This window comes from Balaenoptera physalus (assembly GCF_965194825.1).
Source record: "Balaenoptera physalus genome assembly, chromosome: 2".
Classification (NCBI taxonomy): domain Eukaryota; kingdom Metazoa; phylum Chordata; class Mammalia; order Artiodactyla; family Balaenopteridae; genus Balaenoptera; species Balaenoptera physalus.
The window spans coordinates 164,518,643-164,538,657 of record NC_138883.1 but is presented as its reverse complement, the minus strand read 5'-3'; the positions used below and the strand labels follow the sequence as shown (position 1 = coordinate 164,538,657).

General features: G+C 34.6%; 1 protein-coding gene across 1 annotated transcript in view; it reads right to left on the bottom strand.

The window, feature by feature from the left end:
• The window catches only part of MALRD1 (MAM and LDL receptor class A domain containing 1), a 621,227-nt gene that overhangs the window by 213,651 nt on the left and 387,561 nt on the right, over positions 1-20,015 (bottom strand). Inside the window, exon 30 of the mRNA XM_082449909.1 lies at positions 3,308-3,491. Coding sequence (XP_082306035.1) covers positions 3,308-3,491 — 184 coding nt within the window. The remainder of the gene's footprint in view (positions 1-3,307; positions 3,492-20,015) is intronic.

Genomic DNA, 20,015 nt, shown 5'->3' with positions numbered 1-20,015 from the left:
CTGTTAGGACCCTAAAAAGGATTATAAGTCTATAGATTCTATATAAATCTATAAAAATATGATGATTTGCTTTTTGAAATTTCCTGGTTCTATTCCCCTCCAGCTCTTTGATGTGGGTCTTCACTATCCTTCATCTGTATTTAGTCTATTTAATTTTGATTCTACTCCCAGGGATGTTTTTATTTGTTTGTTCATTTTTTGTTTTGTTTTTGAATGCGGGCTACTGTCCTAGAAAGGAATCCTGATGGATCCATTTGAGTTTTCATGGGGTCTAGACTGCTCTAGCCCCGCAGACCTAACCACAGACCCCTTGGACCCACTTATTCTAAAAGTGGGTGAAACCCCTCCCAGTTTTACCTGTCATTCTCAAACCACGTGACTGCATTTTTCCAGTGAATATCTGTTGGCCCTTTCATGATTCTCCTGGCTTCTCTCTTATAGACATAAACAGCATACAGATCCTGTTTATACTGGGTTTTATAGGGATGTATTTTCACTTAATTTTGTTGCATACGTTTTCCATAGCTTATAGGCTTTGTTAACTAGGCTTTGACTTTTAAAAAAAATTTATTTAAAATACTCTTTAAAAATTGAAGTATAATTTACATACCATTAAGTTCACCCACATAAAGTTTACAATTTAATGGCTTTAGTATATTTATGAAGTTGTATTACAATCACAATAAAAATTTAGAATATTTTCATCACCCCATAAAGAAACCCCATATTCATTAGCAGTCACTCCCCACCCCATACTCTTTAGCCTTAAGTAACCACTAATCTACTTCTGTCTCTACATATCTGCTATCCTGGGCATTTCACATAAATGGTATCATACACTATGTGCTCTATTGTGATTGGCAGGATGTGACAGAGAAATGAACACTGTCATTTTTTAAGTTCTTCATCTCAAGTGGGGAACAGCAACAATTCCATGATAGATTTTATGGTGACCTGTTTGCATATGATTTGAAGCTGGTTTCCTAATATGGGGCAATAAAGCACCACTTGAAAATATGGCATAGTTAATAATAATGATGATGGAATATAACAATAAAATGTAATACATAAATTTTACTATGTGCCAAGACTATTCTAAGCACTTCTCATATATTAACATATTTAACATTCACAGAAATCTATGACGGAAGTGCTATCTTTATCAACCCCATTTTATTGATGAAGAAACTGAGGCAAAGTGAAATGAAGAAACTCACCCAAGCTAGTCGGTGGCAGAGCCAGATTCCACATCCAGGTAGTCTGACTGGACACCTTGTTCCTAACCACTATTCTACACTGCCTCTCTGATGTTTAGGTGTTTTGTCAGATACCATTCTCTTCCAAATTGGCTATACTAGAAAACAACATAGGGTAACTTATGCTCTAATTTGCTTCCTGTTACTCATTTTTCACAGCACTGCTATTTTACTGGCATATGATTTAAAACTAGGGGGACAAAAAAAATCATTGTTTTTTAGTTCCAAACATAGTCTTTTAAACTTTTGCAAAATACTTTTTTTTCCTATCTTAACTAAAAGATAATTTGAAAATCCTCATTACTTGTAGCAGGCTAGCTATTTAAAAAATGGTTACTTCTTCCTAAAATATATTCGACATACAGTTGACCATATTCACTACAATTAACAAAAATTTGCCTTTTTTATTTATGACAAAGAAAGCCTTAAAGTAATATATCACTAAATGTATAAGACATTAAAGTATTAGTCAGTATGGTGAATGTTTGATCAACTTGAACGAAATGAGTTATAATCATGTAAATTTTCACAGGACTTTAAGAGAAGAAGGGAAAGAAACGAAGGGAAAGAAACAGTCCACATTTCTACATGAAACTTGGCAGAGCTGGGATAATAACTCTCAGTTTTCTTCTGCCCTGAATCAGCCCATCCAAGAATCATTCTGCTTCCCTTGAGAGGAAAAGAATCTCTCCTGTTTAAGAAAAGCTTCTTTCTTTCTAAAAATCTTAGAAAAAGCTTTGAAGAATTTTTCCTTTTGAACTTGCCAGAATCATTTATAAGCTGAGTAACAAACTCTAATAGAAATTTAGCATATTACTAGGAAAGTTACTAGAAAAGAGTTTAAAAAGCACGTTCTAAGATACCTTTTCATGATTATATTTTCAGATCCCATTTTCTGTGGTCCAGGAACCCTCTCCTAAACATCTCCAAGCCCAAACCCTGTCTTTTGCTTGACATAGATACCTGGGGCTCTGTGTTCCCTGTGCTCACCTAGGGCGCATGAATTCTGATTTTATGTAATATATATGTACCTATGTAGATGTGTGTGTATGTATGTGTATATGTATGCATGTATGTATATATATATATAGTAGCTGAGTATCAGCTGTCTTTGCTGGAAACATGGTGGGGTGTGTGGGAGAGACTCAAACTTCAAAAGACTGACTTCTAAGCAGAATCCTTTTCACCAGCCCTGGTCATAAAGAGAGCAAATGCTTTAACAGCACCAAAAACCAAAGTCACATTTTTGAACTGCCTTGGTGTAGTGATATTTTAATATGAAAGCAGCAACAGAATTAAACAGCATTCAGGTTTAGCTCTTCAGTCCCAGGGGCTTGCCTCTAAGTGAGTCAGTGTAAGAAACCACAGAAGGCATATCTTTCATGGGCAGGATATATCACACTGTACTATTTTGGAAATGAGATAGAATGACTCCTCAGAAAGAAACTTTGCCAGCTGTGAAACTGTACAAATGTATTTATAATTATTTTTGACATTTTCTGGGTAGTTTGGTAAAGAAAATCTAAGTGTAATTATACTTCACATTTAGAAGCATGATAAATGATAGCATATTTTTTCAAGTTACTATTCACTTGCTAGGGTAGCATTTTAAATTCCTTAAGCATAGCTCTCAGTTTAAGTTCTGCTTGAATTATACCTGGTTGTATGTATTTCTTATATATCCACTAACTTCCAGCTTTCTAACCCTTTTTACTGATTCATTTAAAATTAATTAAATTACATAAATGTATGTGAATATTAGGCTTATATTTTAAATTTTGTTGACAATTAATTCAAAGGACAACACTTCTGCATGTTAGAAAGGGGATGATGCAGAAGGAAGAGAGGAATTACTTGTGTAATTAAAGGAAGGAGAAACTATTATCTCTTAACATGTAACTAAGTTCAACCATTATGAAATTATCTCTTTCGATTGATTTTTATATATGTACAAAATACATAACTGCAGAACAATTTATAAATATGAAGCAAAGATAAAATGGCTAGATTATAAATGTGCTTCCAAATGGCAGCGCTTTCCAGAAACTTACCAGTCATGCAGTTTTCAAATTCAATGTCATCAATTGCAGCTCCTCCTCCCAGATCCCTTGTTCTGATACCTTGAAATATGACTTCAAAATTCCTTAACTTTCCTAGAAGGATGACAGCCTTTTGCCAATGATCACCAGAGTTCTGCTTACTTTCTTGCCATACTTTTGATAGTCCTTTCTCTGTCTGAAGGTAAAGAAGTTTGCATTAGGCAAATAATTAAACACAAAAGAAGGAAAAAACAACAACAACAATTATTTAGAACAGAAGCATTTGATCAGTGAAAACTGATTAAAAAAACTGATAATATTCATGATATACTTTACCTCATCAAAACAGAGGCTCATTAATCTACTAAGTATTCCCAAAAGCAATACTAGCAAGATTAGCGGTAAACTTGTTTCGCTATTTTCAGAGACATCATTATTAGAAAGTGGCCTACTCAGTTAAATCCACTTCTCCTTGCTTGCACACAAAATTCTCAATGGATATTTGATGGAATCTGAACAGTTTACAGAAGCCCTGGGTTTACAGCTCTAGGTACCCTTCCCACCAACTTTCTACTCACATTCTTGAATCATTGGTATTGCACCTTCCTTTACAGAGCTTAAATAACTTACATAAGGAAAGAGAAAAGAGAGATAAGAGGAGGAATATGTGGGAGAAATCACATATCCCTGATGGATATGATAAGAAATTGTGAAGTGAATTGAGCACAGAGGGCAAGTGATCACCTGTAGGACCAGATTTCAAAAATGCTATTATATGATTATATGATTTTGGATATTTATAAAATTCTACTATAATTATTATATGAGCACCAACAATAATTATTTTATACCAAATTATTCAATGGTAAAGGAAAAATTAATTTTCTAAGAAAACCTGTTTAAATATCTCCTCTTGAGACAAAAGTTTCCTTCAGCAACAGAATACAAAGAAACTATAAGGGACGCACGCATGCACAGTTGGGGCAAATTATGAACAATAAGATACAAAAAGACTGAAACCCAACTGCCACTTCTGAGGTGCCAGGAGCAAAAGCAGGGGACTGTGCATGATTCCTGCACACAGCACCACCAAGGGGGTGGGCAGACCACCTAAGCCATTCCTCCAGCCTGACCCCATACCCTCACGCCATTTAAGGGACCCCCCCCCCCACTCAGGGAGTGAGCAAGGGAACCTGGCACTTGTTTTCGCTCACTTGTGCTGTATCATGAGTCCCAATAAAGCCTTGCCTGAATTTCTTGTCTGACTTCTTATCAATTTCTATTGATTAAAGAGTTCAAGAACCTGGGTCAGTAACACTCTGAATGTCTAAGGATGGTCTGCTAGCAGTACAATATCCTAATATATGAACAATCCTGGTATGACATGACATGACAAGATATGACATGACATGTAGCATAACCCTAATGACACAAAAAAATGATACCAACAGTAAAACAGAATATAAGTCAGTCGAGCACAAGGACAAGGCTGAGACTGTATATGTTGCTCTTTGCTATTCTGGGCATAGCCCTTATTGGGAGTTAGAGGTTAACACATCATGGTGATGGATATATAGCAGAGAAAGAGAAAAAATATATATAGAATTATGTTTATGGTTAGGCCCCCAAAATTAATATTTCAGGGTCCAGTATTGTGTTTTCATGATGAATTCACAAGTAAACTTTGTCACTGAAGCTTATAATCAAAACAGTGGAATAGAAGAGAATATTTAACGGAACGGCATCTAGAAAAGCAAGCAAGATGTTCCAATTGATTTATAGCACACAACTGTGATATACATAATCTACGGATTTTTTAAAAAAAATGTACACTAAAGAAAAACAGAGAAATGCTTGAAGAGGGGATCCAAAAGAGTTACACATTCATAGATCCATGCTTTAGGGGAACTAATGTTAATAAATGTGGCTGACACTTCTTTCTGTTAAAGGAGAAACAGATCAATCAAGCGGCTCTTCTGTAGAGTAACAGAGAGAAAGTAGAACTCTGTATCAGTTACTCTAAAACTAACTTTGCAAAACAACTAACAGTGCATAGAAAGAGCTTTCAACATCCTCCCCAAAACAACAAACACATTTTTACACCCAGAGACACACGTAGCTTCTTCATTGAAGAGGATGGGAAAGTCACACCTAATTAATGGAATTTTGTATCTTTTTAATGACTAAGGAAGAGAAGCTTTTTCAACGTTAGTCTTTGACTGTCAGTGATGTCTTAGTGATTTGGAACCAAAGGAATTATTAGTTAAATTAAAGATTAAAGTAGAGGGCATCTAACACTTAGCAATATAACAGGCATAGATAAAAGTCTGTTTTAATTAACAAACTTAATTCACTTTGCTAATTTTTCCTATTAGTCGGTTTCAGCAACTCATACACTATGCCAATCCCCAAAAGGGTTTTCAACAAAGAAGGTTGTGTGATCACTTTAACCAATAAAATACAAACCATTTCTTTACTCTGACAACTGGCTTTCTAATACATGAGATTTAAATAATATACTCACTGTCATTTTATGTGGTAGGAAAAAAAATGAGGGTTAAGTCTTTAGAAAACCAACCATGGATCAACCTAATGATGGGTTATTGTAATATATCATTCTAATATATTTGCTCTCATTCAACTCTGGATATAACATACCAAATCATATTCCCATAATTATCAAAAGTATTAATCCAAATGTGCAATGGAGATTTATTTATCTATTGACTCATCCAGCCAGTGCTTTTCATCATTCATTCAGCAAATATTTGATGCTCACACAGTTGCCATATACTACATTAGACACCAGGAATAAGAAGGTGAAAAGAGAGGAAGGCTACCCTGTGATGGTAATCATTTAATAGAGGTGAGTCATAAAAGTGAATTACCATAAAATTACTATAGAAACATAAAACAGAGCAACTTTTAAAGAAGTGGTTATATAGCCATTCCCCCAATTGTTGTTCTGCACACATTTTTTCTTATTTAGTTAAAATTCTGATACCAATTCTTTCTAAATACTTTAAGAAAGAGAAAAATCTCTCAATTCCAATCATGGCTTTGCTACTGCCCAAGGATACATTTATTGCGTTCATGTGGTTGTTACATTCAAGAACCCAAGGCAGTAAACATTTGAAAAGTGAGTAAACACACTAATAACTGTAAAAAATAGACATTAATACAATAATGGTTAAATTATAGAAATTGAAAAAATACTTTCTTCTTAGAATTCAACATTTTACACAACTTTGAATTTATTTCCCAGAAGTATTATGCATATCGATGATTTACCTTATGTACTGCATATTTGTTTTGGCAGTATGCTTGTCTTCCTGCTTTATGCCAGTCTCATTCCCTTTGGGTTATGTAAAGAAAGGCAATAAGAAATGCTAAAAAGATAGAACCACTTCAAGTTATAGATATGTATTAATGGAGTATAGCCACTTGGAATTTTTTTCATATGTTTGAGGTAAAGATATAAATTTTCCCCAAATTATGAACCAATATTTCCAAAACCAATTGATCAAAACTCTTTCCTCCACTGACACCTTTAATATATTTTGAACCTGTTTCTACAGTTTCTTGATGAATTTCTGATTTCTATTCCTGCATCAATGTCATACTTATTAAGCCACTAGATTTTCTTCTTCTGGGAAGATCTGAGTGGACTTCCTTTTCTATATTCCTCCTGCTATGAACAACTAAAACCCCTGGAGATCATATATCATTATGTATAAACAGAAGAAGACTCTGAAAAGTGGAGAGAAGGCAGATTAGCTAGGGACCTTGGGACTCAAGGGAGCACAAGGTGGTGAGTTTCCTAGCTTTTCCTTTTGCATCATATATTCCAAAATTGACACAAAAATCTGACAACCTGGAAATGAAACATGAGCAGACTACTTTCTTTAGCCAAGGGACCAGGAAAGGGGAAGTCCAGCGAGAATGAAAATATTTAGATAATAATAGCTCTACAACAGCCAAATACCATAGAAAAATTACTATCTGACCCCCACTCCCAATAGCAAAGGCCGACCAGAGAGCCTAGACTTTCACCTATACCATGCCCCAAGGGCCCCAAGACCTCTCCTCCCAAGATTTTTTTTAAATGAAGGAAAACTAAAAGAATACATCACCTGTAGACCTACCCTAAATGAATGGCGAAAGGAACATTTTAAACAGAAAGAAAATGATAAAAAAAAGAAATCTTGGAACACCAGGAAGGAAGAAAAAATAGCAAAAATATTAGTAAATACAACAAAATTTCCTTATCCTCTTTAATTTCTAAGTTATGTTTGGTTGGTTAAGAAAAAATTAAAACACTGTCTAATATGATTCTAAATGTATATAAAGGAAATAATTAAGGCATAAATATTATAAATGGGTGAGAATAAAGACATGTAAAGGGAGTTAAGCTTTCTACACTTGAGTTGGTTAAATCTTAATGTTATAATTTAATAGGTCACATTTTTATCCTCAATATTTTTTTTATTCTTTTGGTTTTCTCATACATTCACTCTCCCAAATGAATCTTAGAATAATTTAATGCATAACTGAAATATTTAAATATTGAATTATTTTACCCTGAGATATCATTTATGTTTCAACTTGTTTAGGTCTCTTTTTATGCTACTAACTAAAATTTTATAGTCTTTAATATAAATAACTTAACACTTATTATAAATTTATCTCTAGATATATTACAGTGTGTGTTATAATGGTGATACTTCTCCATTACGGTTTTCGGACTACTGATAATACAAAGAAACAATCATATTGTCAGGATGGTGAGCTAACAATGGCTGGTGGCTCCATCACCCACTATCAATCCTGAAAAACTACAGAATCTACTGGGATGGATGGATTTGGGGAACAGTAAAAGGAAAAGAAGGGGGGGGGAAGGAAGGAAGGAAGGATGGAAGGAAGAGAGGAAGGGAGGGAGGGAAGGAGGAAAGGAGGGAGGAAGGAAGAAGAGAAGGAAGAAAGAAGAAAGAGACAAAAACTGAGAAACACCTGGGAAGGCTATACGTTGTCTTGAACACCGGTGTCGAATAGTGGGGGTGGTGATGGTGGTGGTTTGCAGCAGTCTGGGGAAGAAGGTGGCTGGAAATAGCAATAAGAGTGTAGGTTGTAGTCGAGAGCTCCTGTATGGTCATGTTTTCCTTCCTCCTTGCTTGGAACAATGATTGCCAGACTCTTCAGAAAATAGTAATTCAACTTCAGGCTGTAAAATCTGTGAGGTATCAAAGCAGTTAAAAACCCTGCTCAAATGAAGAGGTGATAAGTCCACTCTTCCTACCCAATTCCCCTTTAAATTCTTAGGGATGTGAATTACAATCTACAGAGTTTGCCACCTACACTTCTGCTTCCAACATTTAAATGTTCAAATGATGATAGGAGAAGAGATGCTGCCCAGTGGCAACTAATGGAAGTGATCAATAGTTGTTTTGTGGTCCTTAGGTCTCTCTGCTGTAAGGCTCACCCTTCATTCACATTTCCTTAAATTCACCTGGATGGACACAGGCAAAGGGCTGGTATTCTGCTTTTTCCTAAATCACCAGAGAGCACCTCACATTACTATAGATGCAAGAGTTCACAGGCCAAAGTAACTAGACTCTAAGAGGCCAAATATCTACTAAAGGATGACAATAAACTGAACAACATATAACATCTAAAGCAGAATTTTAAAAACAGATGGAATCAGAGTTTTAACAGGCTTTGTGCAAGGTTTCCTTTGCTGGGCAAAAGCTTTTAAGTTTAATTAGGTCCTATTTGTTTATTTTTGTTTTTATTTTCATTATTCTAGGAGATGGATCCAAAAAAATATTGCTGTGATTTATGTCAAAGAGTGTTCTGCCTAGTTTTCCTCTAGTTTTATAGGATTCGGTCTTGCATTTAGGTCTTTAATCTATTTTCAGTTTATTTTTGTATATGGTGCTAGAGAATGTTCTAACTTCTTGGATAATGATGCCTTTTAAGATACAACAAAACACCAAGGACATGATCTATGAAAAAAATAATTGTTAAACTGGAGTTCATTAAAATTAGAAACTTCTAGCCTGTGAAAGGCAAAATCAAAAGAATTAGAGACAAGCCACAAACTGGGGGAAAATATTTGCAAAAAATACTTCTCAGAAAGACTGTTATCCAAAATACACAAAAACACTTAAAACTCAACAATAAAACAAACAACCTGATTTAAAAATAGGGCGAAGACCTTAACAGATACCCCTCCAAGGATGATATACAAATAGCAAATACACATATAAAAGGATGCCCCACATTATATGTCATTAGAGAAAAGCAAATTAAAACAGTAATGATATACTACTGCACATATGAGAAAGGCCAAAATCCAGATCATTGACAACACCAAATGCTGGTAAGGAAGTAGAGCAACAGGAATTCTCAAATTGCTAGTGGAAATGCCAAATGCCAAATAGCAGAGCTACTTTGGAAGACATTTTGGCAGCTTCTTACAAAACTAGTCATACTCTTATCATATGATCCAGCAATCTCACTCCTGGGTATTTATCCAAAGATTGCAAACTTATTTCCATACAAAAACTTGCACATGGATGTTTATAGCAACTTTATTCATAAATTATGCCAAAACTCAGAAGAAACCAAGATGTCCTTCAGTAGGTGAATGGAGAAATAAACTGTGGTGCATTCATACAATGGAATGTTTTTTTTCAGCGCTAAAACGAAATGAGCCATCAAGCCATGCAGGAAACGTAAATGCATATTACTAAGTGAAAAATGCCAATCTGGAAAAGCTAGGAAAGGCAAAATCATGGAGACAATAAAAGGATCAGTGGTCACCAGGAGGAGGGGGAGAAGAGATGAAGAGACAAAGCACATAGGATTTTTAGGACAGTGAAAATACTCTGCATGGTATTACATATACCACTATATACTTTTGTCCATACCCATAGAATGTACAACACCAAGAGTGAACCCTAAAGTAATGGACTTTGGGTGACGATGATGTATCCAAGTAGGTTTAATATACTTAGTAAAAAAATGTACCATTTTGGTGAGTGATGTTGATCATGAGGGAGGCAGGGAGTAGATGGGAAATCTCATTCGTTGTAAACCTAAAATTGTTCTTTAAAAAATAGTTTGTTTTTTTTTTTTAAAGAAACTACCAGAAATCTTAAGGAAGTTTAAGAAGTAGTTGGAATGGGTAATTTGAGAACATGAAGGATTGAGGGATATTAAAAAAATAATGGATTTCAGAAAAAAACTGAACTAGGATTGAAACTTCTAGAAGCCAAATATGAGATATGAAAGATGAAATGGAATTATTATCTCAAAATACAGTATGTGTCATACTGATGTGCCTCCAGGCTCTGAAGTCAGACAGTCAGGTTTAAACCTGAGCTCTGCCCCTACTAGCAGTTATTTCATCTATAAAATGGAGAGTAAATGTGTTTATCTCACAGCATTGCTGTGAGGATTAAAATAAGTAATGTTAACAGAGAACCTACATTAGTTGTTGATATTATATTGTAATAATATTTATTATTAACAAATGCAAAAATGAAAAGAATTAAACATTATGAGTGAAAAAATAAGAGATGTGCGTAGATTTAGAAAGTCCACATTTGAATGCAAGAGTTCCAGGAAAAAAGAGAGAACAGATTTTGGAGGAGCAATAATCAGAAAGAACAATAAAAGAAAATTTCTGAGATAGGAACAACTCAAGATTTTAAGATCAAGGCACTTCCTGGTGAAATCTCTAAACTCAGAGTTTAAAAGAAAATGTCTCAAACTTCCAGAAATAGGAAGTAGTTTACTTACAAAAAATGAGAATTATATTGGTAATCAGGGTCCTCTCAACTAAAATATTAAATATAGAAAACAGTGGAGCAAAATTTTCAGGCTTCTGAGGAAAACAAAGCAGAAGCAAAAGAAAACAAAGGATAAACAAAAATGGTGATCCTAGAACCTACACCTAAGCCAACAGATCTGTGTTAACTACAAAGGTAAAAGCATAAAAATTGTGTTCTTGTCCTTTTGAGGTGCTTGTCATTGATTCCTGCTGTGGAAATGTCTAGAACAAATCACACTGCCTTTGCCAATATTCATAGCACCTCTAATGTTAGAAGGATCATTATATTCACTCTAATATACTCCTCTAGAATACCACTGCCATGAAAATTGTCATGACATTCTGGAAAAGCCAGAACTATAGAGATGGTAAACATATCAGTGGCTGCCAGTGATTCAGGGTGTGGGAAGGGAATTGAATAGGTAAAGCATAGGGGATTTTTTAAGGCCATGAAACTTTTCTGTAGAGCATTATAAAGGTAAATGTAAGACACTGAGCATTTGTCAGAACCCACAGAATTTTACAGTAAGAAAGTAACCTTAATGTATGCAATTAAAAAAAATCTTTAGGAGGTTGCAATATCCCAGGAAGGAAGGCAAAATGTGACCAAACTATATAAATGTATTACAAATGTATGAAACAAGGTCATTGAGGTTAAGACTCATGTCTATTGCAACAGAAAAATGATATTAAGGAAAAATAGAAGATCTGAATAAAGTATGGACTTCAGTCACTAATAATGTATTATATTGGTTCATTAATTGTGACAAACGTGTCATCCTAATGTAAGATATTAATAATAGGGGGAACTTGGGTGTGGAGTATACAGGAACTCTCTGTGCAATCTTTGAAACAATTACATGAATCTAAAACTATTCTAAAATAAAACATTTAAATAACTGCCATTAAAAAATATATAAATGTATATATTTATATGAAAATATATAGTGTACTTCCCATGAGTAACTAAAAATTATCAAGTCAAATTTGAGAAAGTCAGAAAAAGTAAGAACTATAAGAACTATTTGATCTCCACTCATTTTTAAGATAACAGAGCACAGCTTCCAAATATTCCACTTAAACAAAACTTTCTTTTTGTGTTTGGCATGTTCGTGAGTTATTTTTGCTATTAATTTTTTTTGAAATTTCATCAACTTTTTAAAAATTAAAAATGCTTTTAAATAAACATAATGCTCACAAAAGATTAAGCACATAAATGATACATTAAAAAGATGCAATGTCATACAGGAATCATTCTGAACCAAACAACAACAACAAAGTCATTTAATACATGTTTGGTCCTAAATCACTGGTATAGAAACCAAATTTTGTCTTCTGCCTCTAGATAAGACTAAAATATTGATTAATGATGCCAGATGGTATTAAAACCCTTCATTGCCATAATAAAATATTTTAAAATATCTTTTAAGAAATGGAAAGGAGTGGCTAGAATTTAGTATAATATCTGTATCTAGCAGATAAATATTTACAATTCTTTAAATCATCTAAATATTAAGTATTTGAAAAAGTAAATACTAGAAATTTATAGTCTTTAAACCTCCAAACATTTTCAAATGTTTAAAGTTTATATATAGTTTAATCCTATTTTGAATTTTCAAAACTAGAATGAAATCAAGTACAGGCTATTTTAAATGTACATCAAATCTCTTCCACAGAAATATCTTGCAAACAGCTATTTTTCTGGGAGTAAAATCTGTGGTCAGTGGCTCTTGTGTTTACAGGAGGTTTTCTGCCCCGACGGAATGATTTTGAAGTTTTGACTAATGTGCTCACTGAATAGACACGTGTGGTTTTAGACGTATATTCATTGAAAACATTTTAAACAGTACGTCCTCATGTTTTCCTAGAATAATGTTCCTTTAAACTTAAAACATTTATTTCCTGATAATTTTCTTTAAAATTTTAGGCAACCGATATGGGGATCTTAGACAATGTAGGCAGTTTAATGCAAAGCATAGAGATCAGTAAAGCTGCAGTTGTATAATTTCTTACAATCACTTTTTTTTTTTTTTTTTTACCATTCCAATCTTTCTGTTTTCCAGGGTTTCCAACTACAGAATCATAGCCTCATTTACACTGTACAAGATAGAAAGTTTAGTTTCTCTTTCATTCATACACATACACAAATTTGATATGTATATTTCCCAGTATAAGTGATTATCTTTTTCCCTTCAAATGTCACCTTGGAGAAGCCTTCCCAGGACCTTCAGGGTGGGTTCCATTCTCACTCATATGGCATCACCCTGCTTTAATGTTTATTGAACTTTCACCTCTCATTTTCCAATATCATCTCGTGTTTTAATTATTTCAATAATTCTTCATTGTCTGTCTTCACCACTACAATTTAAAGTCCATGAGGACAAGAACCTTCTCCATCTTATTAACCTCTGCATCTCCCATGCCTAAAACAAGTTTGGCATTGTGTAGGCACTAAAAAAGCATTTGTTTAATCAATGAATACATACTTAATTCAAACTGGTGAATTAAGATGTTGCATGGAATTGTTAGTCCTAGCTGAAAATTGGCTTCTTTATAAAAATTCTACTGGATTTCCGATTCTTTCTCTGATATAGGTAAAAACTAGTTTTAATGGGTTTAAATTGCATAGCTTGTCATAACAAACATTTAAAAATTCACTAACAGATATGTTCTCTAAACAGTGAGTTACTATATTCATAGAGGTAATTTCCTCAGACATACTGTAATTGTTTTAAATCTTAGTTGATACAAAAAGGAGTAAGAATTATTTATAATAAGAAATAGGCTGTGGAGCTGATTGTTCTGACAGTTACATTCAGAATGAGTCTTGCAAGGTCTTTACTCACTTTAAAGAAAGGGCTCGCTAACCCAATTAAGCTTCCCAATCTATGATGTTCAAGGTGATTTCCTACTTAGTGGTTGATGGCTTGTTTCTACTGTCTTTCACACTACCTTTGGTTCCTGAAGGAGAAAAACATTCATATGGTTGAACACAGAAGAACAATGGGAAAAAATTTAAAATGAGGAGTATTTAGGAAGCATCTGACAGGAAGAATAAGAAGAGGTGGCAGCAAGGTCTGGAGCAGAATGTCAGTCACGAATGATTGTATGGCACGCCGCCATTCATGAAGGTTGATAACCACTCGATGCAAACAGAACAGCATTTTATGACAAAATTATTGGACATAACTCAGCTCACTGTCTTCCTCCAGGGGTGGGGAATAATGAGAGAGAAAATAAAACAAATATATGTGTGTGAAACAGCAAATGTGTACAAAGCAATGACAAACCTCAAGGTAAGATCCTTGTGCAAAGTTTTCTTCCAAAAGGACACTGGTATACAGTGTTTACACAATGTGAATGATGGTCTTTCAGTAGAGTATTTAAAAAATAAAATTCTCAATTTAAAATAGTAAATAGTAGGCACAAAATTATAGGTATAAAGGTATTACTACCCAGAAAAGTATATATAATGTGTGTATAAAGAATGAGAATGTTCTGACTTGCATAAATCATTGGATTCACCCAAACAGGAATGCTGTTCGGTATTTAACAAAGTCAAATATATCCACACTTTTACTCTGAAAATATATTAACGAAATAAAAAGTGAATTGAAAAAAGGATTACAAACCTAAAATCTGAGCATAAAGATGAAAAGATAATACTAGTATGAGAATTAAATCAATAACAAAAGATAAGTCTAGTCATCAATTCACACAGGATAGGAATTAAGTTGGATAAACAAAGGTTTATTAATTACAGATTAGAACCCCAACATGATAAAATGAACTTATCATTTTTCTACTTACTTAACCCGTATACTGAGTATCAAGTCTAGGTCAGACACCCTTCTACTTGCTGATAAAATGTTATAATGATAGAAACACAACCTAATATTCAGCTTGTTTTACATAATCTCAAAGTAGACATGTTTAACTTGCTCACTACATTTTAATATTCCCTATTGCAAGTAATGAAAGAAATGAATAGCTATGATTCACATGAATGTTGAATTTTAATTTAAATCAATTATTATTAGGTTCTTCTATAGGCCATTAATTGACATGGGTGTCAAGAAGAAAAATAAGAAGCTGTTATGATTTAAGGGACTCACAAATAAATGGAAACAAAACCACCATGCAACTATTTAACTTGAGTGTGAGCAAATCCTATTATATTACAGAAAAATAATATAGTACTTTGGTGGGGTTGCAGTAAAATGAAGGACCTGTGCAAAATTAGGAAGGTGTAATAAAGAGCATAGCATTTGAAATGGGCTTTGAAACTGAACAGAATATCAACAAGTACATAAAGTATATGAGGACATTCCAAGTAAAGAAAATCACATGACTGCAGACAGTGGGGTATGGAAGTATTGGAATATTTGGGGAACCCTGAATAGTCTGATATGATTAGAATATCAAAAGTACGTTAAAGACTGAGGATGTAAGACTCAGACATAGAGACCAAGACCATACAATGGAAAGTGTCTTTAATTCCATTGTGAGGGTTTAAGAGCTCAATCCTGTAGCCAATGGAAAGCCACCTACAATTTTTTTTTTTAAAGTTCTCCTAACTAGGGATCAAACCTGGGGCCCAGCAGTGAGAATGCCAAATCCCAACCACTGGACCACCAGGGAATTCCCTACAATTTTTAAATAAGGGAGTAACCTGACCAGATCTGCTTTAGAAAGATCTGCTCTTTAGTAGAAAGAGCTGAAGACCCTGGGCAGGATGGATTCATGGCAATTAATCCTGGAGCTATGGAGGAAAGAAATGGATGCAATATACAAGTAGACTTGGATAGGGCAGGTGTCATCAAGAAGGTATGAAATGTGGGGAGCAAAGGCTGAGGGGTCTAAGAGTAGATATTACTATGGAATGAATGGGAGACTTACGGGGCTGCATTGAAGACCTAGTTGAAACTGGAAATCAAATTCCTACTGGAACTGATCAATATAATACACGGCTTTCCCAGTAGTCCAAAAGCAAAACTAGAAATCAGATAAAGATTGTGGAAAATGTGGATGTACAATGTGTAAAGCAGAGCTGAGAAAACTTAGGGCTACAGCATTTGTCAGAAGAAGGCACATGCTTAGAAATCAGCCTCTACATACAGAGTGACTCTGTTTGAATCTTGGCTATGTCACTTACTAGTGTGTGACTTTGGGCAAGTCACTCAATTTATTCCAGCCTCTGTTTCCTTAGCTGTGAAATGGAGATGACAGCAAAACTCATTCACAACCCTTTATTTCAAACCTCTGTGACAAAAAATGAGATTTTTTAATTCAGAATTTTTCAAAATTTAGGCAGATATTATGGCTCACATACTATATTTTAGGTGTATGTCCAGCAAGTTTTTACTATCAATTCCCTAATAAAATATATGAATACTTTGGAAGTAAAATATATGACTATTTACGTTCAAAGGGATAAATAAAGACTACCAATAGCCTCATGTCAGTTTGTATCAGGTTTTCATGTTGAGTGAGTTAAAACATTTTTTAAAAAATTTCAGAGCTTTTTATATTTTGAATTTATGGGTAGGGTAGTGTATGAACCGGTAGCACCTAATTCATAGGGTTGTGATGATTAAAAGAGTATGTAAAGTATATGTAAAGGATTTTGAAGATCACCTACCACATGGGAAATGATAGCTCTTATGATGGGGATGATGGCTGTGACCATGACAAAGAAGAGGCAGAGATTAAGAGAATAAGGAGGATTGGGGGTCACCATGAGATAGAAGATAATGATTAGTAATTTGAGAAATAAAGTAACCAAAGGTAGTATTCAGAGATTAGTATTTCAGAGTTAAAGAATTCAGAATTCGAGCAATTTCAAGTAAAGAAATGTTTTCTGAGGTGTTGCAGGAAGCAGGTAAACATATTGCTTGTGCTTTATAAAGAAGGAATACCTTTGATGAAATTAACAAAAAATGTAGCATGCAGTGAAAAGTAGGTAAAACTTTTAGAGACTATCCATCCACTCACCTCCTAATCACCAGCACTTCATCTCCCAAAGCCTCTCTCCCTACCTGAAGAAGACATGAAGGTAGTAATGGAAAGTGATATTAGGTCAAACTGTTCTTTATTCTGTCCACAAGGTGGGGACATTGACCTAGAACAGTTGACACTGGTCGGAGCTTCTCGACAGGTGGTGAGAAAGAGGTCAAGTCTTTCTAGCTCCTGATGTTTCTAGTTCAGGAAGTTATGGTATGTGTTTGATATTTGGCCATCTTGCACATGTATGTGTATGGTTCTATGTAGTATACATATGTATCTTTTTGGGATGAACTCATTCATGGGAAATTCCATGTCTTATTTCTCTGTGTTCCTCTATCAAAGATGCCTAGTACAACTTGTCTTATATAGAAGATGCTCAATAAATCATAAAATAACTGATCCTCTTTGGCTTTCATGCATATGTACTGTATATAAACTATAATAATATTAACATAGGAGCTACAATTATACTGGGGTCTTAGATACAGTCTCTATGATGGTCATAACAATCCTGAAAGGTACCTATTATGAATCCATTTTATAACTAAGAAAACTGAGGCTCAGAGTAATTAGGACTCTTGAGACTGAGAACACATACCAAGAAATATAAGGATAGAGCAGAGGTTGGACTCAGACTTGTCTGAATCTAATGCTTATGCCACCACCTGCTACCTGGAACAGGAAAGCCACGTTAACAAGAGGTCTAATGCCGCATGGTTTAAGCCTCCGCTAAGCCAAATGGAATATTTCTCTTTAAAAAGGTAATAACAACACTCAGTCTATAATTTATTATCTGAACATTTTAGCTGCTGAAATGCCAGGGTAAGAACTAAAAAATGAAAGTTTGATTTGGTTTAGCCTTTCAATTTATTATGCATATAAAAAATATGAGAGACATGCTCATTAAGGTTTAATACAAAGAGCTGTGCATGTCCCTTGAAGCCTCAGGCAACAGTACCGAGACCCAAATGCCCATGAATGGTGGATTAATTACTCAGCAATAAATGGTAAGAAGTTTACTAAGGACAAGAATAAGAACTAATTATTGCATTTATTTATTCATGTACTTGTTCCAAGGATGAAAGATGGGGATACTAGAGTATAACAAGATGAAAGTAAGTGATAAAAATGTGGTTAAGGGAAAACTCATGCGGTAAAAATTGGGCAAATCCTAGTACACTGACCTAGACGTTGGCCACAGATATTCCTCGTAGCCGCACCTGTTAGTAAACAGAAGCTGCAAACACACACAGATGCGCGCGTGCACACACACACACGATCTAAAAGAGGAGGGTAATTAGAAAAGGGAGAACATATTTAAAAGGATGAAAAAAACATAAAGTTCTATCCATAGATTTGAGGTGCTAGAATTTCCTCTCATCTATTAAAGACAATTATTCCAAAACTGCTTGTGGGCTTAGCAGTAACGAATGTCACAGCTTCCAAGAATGAGGTTTGGATGGCAGAACACTGCTGCTTTCTGTAGGTATTTCCTATCCCTCAAGCCACATGGTAAGTGATAAATGAATTAAAATGTCTCACTATTTTCAAACTTGACTTATCTATACTTACTTTATTCTGAGCACAATGGAGTATAATGGAAATAACCCCTATCTGTACTAATTAGGTATGTTTTTCAACCACTACGAGCCTCATTTTCCTCATCTGAAAAATGAAAACTATCATATTAACCTTGCAGTCTTTTGTAAGGATTGGAGATAAAGTGCTTGAAGCATCTAACACAATGTCTGACATAGAAGACATTCACATTTTACCAATATACGTTCATACATGAATATTTTATTAAGATCTCTAGCAAATTAAAAATATATTTTTAAAATATAAATCATAATTGTTTAAACAGTAACATCTCTCACCCTATTTATTTCCAGTGAGATGTTTTGGGAGTGAGATGAAGAAAAATAAAAATAAGAAAAATGTATATATATATATACATCTTCATACTCAAGATAGATTAGTGCTCTAGGATTTGGTGGGGAGGGGAGACTAATGAATGGGCTGGTAGCTTGTGGCTCAAAGGAGACTCTAAGGACAAACAGTTTCTCTGCAATCATCCCACTCCACAATGCCCAGAGGTCTCCACGTAAAATCCATCTGTCCTCTCAAGAAGTAGAGCCAAATACCCACTGAAGGCCTTTTCCCTCTTATTTCCCTCTCCAGTTCTAAGCAACTCAGGACAATGTACAGAGCTCTTCCTATACAATAGACAGAAAAGGCACAGAATCATTCATTTTTTGATTCACCCTTGCAGTTCACGACAACCCACCAACAACAATCACACCCTTTTTCTGATTCCACACTTGTCAACCTCTAGTTAAAAAAAAATATATATATATATAAACACATGTAGATACGTATGTATACACATACATGTACATACACATAACACCATACTGAGTACATATACACACACATATGTATATCTACCATAACTTATTCAATGCTACTATTTCTTGAGAGTCACTAGAAGCCATTCTTTCTTTCCACAGGGGTGAGGCACTAACAATAAAGGGAAGAAGGAAGAAATCATGAACAACAGGTGAAGTCAAAACTGAGGTAAAAATCAAAATAAACAGCCAAACCTCCACTATTAGGCTAAGAATAAGGAAAAGACTGATTTTTTCTTGACATCTTGATAGGGGTATAATTGCTTTACATTGTTGTGTTAGTTGCTGCTGTATAACAAAGTGAATCACCCATACATATACATATATCCCCATATCCCCTCTCTCTTGAGTCTCCCTCCCACCCTCCCTACCCCACCCCTCTAGGTGGTCACAAAGCACTGAGCTGATCTCCCTGTGCTATGTGGCTGCTTCCCACTAGCTATCTGTTTTACATTTGGTAGTGTATATATGT